The sequence below is a fragment of the Spizellomyces punctatus genome (assembly GCF_000182565.1).
Source record: "Spizellomyces punctatus DAOM BR117 chromosome Unknown supercont1.22, whole genome shotgun sequence".
Taxonomy (NCBI): Eukaryota; Fungi; Chytridiomycota; class Chytridiomycetes; order Spizellomycetales; family Spizellomycetaceae; genus Spizellomyces; species Spizellomyces punctatus.
This window is the reverse complement of record NW_015971558.1, coordinates 13348-16492: the sequence shown is the minus strand read 5'-3', so window position 1 is coordinate 16492 and position 3145 is coordinate 13348. Positions and strand designations below refer to the sequence as shown.

Genomic DNA, 3145 nt, shown 5'->3' with positions numbered 1-3145 from the left:
CCCCAACGGAAACCCACACAAGCTACAGCACCCCCAACGAAAACCCACAACAGCTACAGCACCACAACGAAACCCACAACAGCTACAGCACCCCCAAGGAAACCCACAACGGCTACAGACCACAGCTCACAGCGCTCGAAGGAGCGCGCCGATGGGCTTCGCCCCAGCGCGTCCCCCCAAAGGGGGAACGCTGAGACGTCGCCAGAAGAACAACAAACCCCCGTAACACAACCGCCTGCACCGGATGCCTCAGCTCACTCGAACAAGCGCAGTGATGCACAGGTGGAAGCTGAACAAACGCGTTTGAGAGACCTTAGTGCGCTCATCTACAGCGACGCGGTGGAGGCACGAATGCAAGAAACTCCTCTGAATTCGATGCACGGCGGCACAGAATCGAACCGGAATGAAATGCGGATGCAGACGATATGAGAAGAGTGGACAAAAAGGGCTACTACTGTTGATGAATTCAAAGAAATCGTTGCCTGTACACAAAGGATAGCTGCGCGTGGACATAATCTGCGAATGAAATGCGCCTATGAATTTGCAGAAAGCCGCGAGAAGCACGGGTGTACCACAGTGGGTGAAGAAGCATATGTAACGTATTGCAACAAAGTCAAACTTCTTCACGACAAGCCCGCTATCGGGGAACGCATCTTTTATTGCTGGGAATATATGATAACGAGGTCAAAAGCATTAGCAAAGAAGGATAGCATTATAGCTTGGGACGGATGTATGATCCAAGCGAAAAATACTTGATGGAAAAACTATATACTTTTTTTTTATCGATCTGTTTTGCCTCGAAGTGGATCTCCACAGTATTCTACAACGATTCTGTAAATATCTTTCAATTGATACCCTGTTCCTTTTGATACAAATTTGTTCATACCGGCAGCAAAAGCCTGTTCCTTGTACTGACGCTCCGTGAATCCAGACACTCCTATTATAGGCGTTTGATCTAGATTGTGTTCCCTCTCATACTGTCTTATTTCACGTGCTACTTCCACTCCATTTTTGTAAGGCATGTCGATATCAACAAAAATGATATTAAATCGTTGCTTTTTAAAGAGTTCAATGGCCTCAATACCATCAGATGCTGTGAATACCGTAACATTAGGTTCTCTCTTCCAGAACCTCGTAAACATTCATCTTAAAATGGATTCATCTTCCGCTAACATTATATTGATCGTCTTACCATCAGGTGGTGGTGTGGGTGGTTTCCCAGAAGCATTGGCAAGAATTCGGTACAGTTGTTCGACTAGAGGGAAAATCTTATCTACAATAGATGATTCAGTGTCAAGGACAACATGTTCTGGCATAGGTCGATAGATGGAGAAAATCTATCGATAAAACATGAAATAAAATGTCTATATAAGAGGTAAACCGGCTTCTATCCTTAGAATACAGATCAGCCCTGAAAATGGAACAAGACCACCAACCCATTGATGCCGAGTCGGCTCTATATGAAACGCTACATGCCATCCTTGACAGGATTCAGCAGTCACCCAACACCAAGAAACAGGATAAATCGCGTCTAAATCAACTCAAAGGCAACAATCTTCTTTCCTTGTTCCAAACACCTGAGATACTCATTAGCAGGATCAAGGAAAAATGGACAAACGAGCATACATATTACAATTATATCAAATTGGTGTCAAAAATAGCACGCAATGCTACGAGGGCTGAAAAGGCAATGATCCTTCATCTAGCAGAGGATGCAATGGACGACCTTGACAGTCATTTTACAGACACATTCCACTCTCACTTCAAGAATGTGACATTCGAAAGGTTCAAACAGTCAAAAAATGAAGCAGCATCCCAAGAGATGACCCAGGAAGATATCGCCAATTATGTCCCTTACAGCGAACTCTTAGCAGGATTGAAAGTCGCTTTGACATTCATCAATGAGGGAAATATAGTGGAGCATCAATTTCTAATTGCTCTTGGGATGAACCTGGATGCAGATAAAATTCGTAGATGCGATATTTTCAAAGCGATGATTAGTGAAGACGCTAATGTTATGGTGAACAATGAAGGGAAAACTGTCTTCATCCGAAAATGCAATAAGACTGGTGAAAAGAATGTCCTCATTCAGATGGGAAACACCATTCAACCATATGTTAACATGTTAGCAAATGTCAGAAAGGGCAATGGACAGGATCGTCTTTTTCTAAAACCTGATGGAAGTATTCCAACCGATGCCTGGTATAGCGACGAATTTAGTAATGCTATGGAACGAATGTTTGGAAAGCGTGTAACACAGAAACGCCTTCGAATTTCAGTGGGGATGCATCTTTCTGAAAGGGATAATGGAGATCACGCTTATCAGAAGGAAATCGAACGTAGGATGGGTCATACCTATGCTGTTCATCAGCGCTATTACAATCTGTTCAAGTCATTTGTAGAACAGCCTAGGAATTAGTGACTATTTTCATAATCATTTACTGCATCTCTTGCATTACGTATAAGTTCACTTCTCGGCTCCCAAGTTGACTGATCACGGTCATATCCTCTCCATAATACTTCATATTCTACTACTTGTCTTCCACCGACTCGACGTGTTCTTTTATCTAACAATGCTTCAACTTCATACTCACCTTCTGGTACTTCCTCTTCATCATCTTCAATCTCAGGTTCAACTTGCGGAGCCTCCCCAGCGGCATCCTCTTTAGGAATTAGACGCAATTGCCAAGCCGGATATAGACCTGGCAGTATGTGATTAGTATTGACAGATTTGATTTTATAAGAGTTCATGTAGTTAGGGTGAGGATTAGGAACAACGGCTGTTATCTCATACTTCTCTTCAGAAAAGTAACCCATTTTAGCACGCCTTTTTATATCCGTCCCTTGACCTGATATGTACTTTCTGACAACATCACCTACATTGAATGGAGGTAGTACCTTCACACCCTTTCCTTTAGTCCTAAGCGCACGTTGGGCTTGAGCCGCTCCTTGAACATCTGCCTCCATCTCTTGTACCATCCGAAGTTTCTTACCACTGCCAAAACTTACTGTGGAATTAATGTTCTCTACAATCTGTGGCAACATACTCACCCAGTCTCTATTTCCTAAACGCATCCCCATGAATAGCGCTCGCTTTATCATGCCATTCATCCTTTCTACCTGTCCATTGGTTTGAGGGCTCCTG

General features: G+C 43.3%; 3 protein-coding genes across 3 annotated transcripts; 1 reads left to right on the top strand and 2 right to left on the bottom strand.

Annotated features, from left to right (window-relative positions):
• Positions 1 to 779: 779 nt before the first annotated feature.
• SPPG_08459 (uncharacterized protein) lies at positions 780 to 1316 on the bottom strand (the record flags this gene model as incomplete). The annotated part of the gene is made up of 2 exons (XM_016756613.1): positions 780 to 1093; positions 1193 to 1316. 2 exons carry the CDS (start codon positions 1314 to 1316, stop codon positions 780 to 782), a joined length of 438 nt encoding a protein of 145 aa, XP_016604107.1.
• Positions 1317 to 1417: 101 nt separating this feature from the next.
• Positions 1418 to 2419, top strand: SPPG_08458 (uncharacterized protein; the record flags this gene model as incomplete). The annotated part of the gene is made up of 1 exon (XM_016756612.1): positions 1418 to 2419. The coding sequence occupies one exon, from the start codon at positions 1418 to 1420 to the stop codon at positions 2417 to 2419; it is 1002 nt and encodes a 333-aa protein (XP_016604106.1).
• Positions 2420 to 2467: 48 nt separating this feature from the next.
• SPPG_08457 (uncharacterized protein) lies at positions 2468 to 2967 on the bottom strand (the record flags this gene model as incomplete). The annotated part of the gene is made up of 2 exons (XM_016756611.1): positions 2468 to 2490; positions 2595 to 2967. 2 exons carry the CDS (start codon positions 2965 to 2967, stop codon positions 2468 to 2470), a joined length of 396 nt encoding a protein of 131 aa, XP_016604105.1.
• Positions 2968 to 3145: the final 178 nt, after the last annotated feature.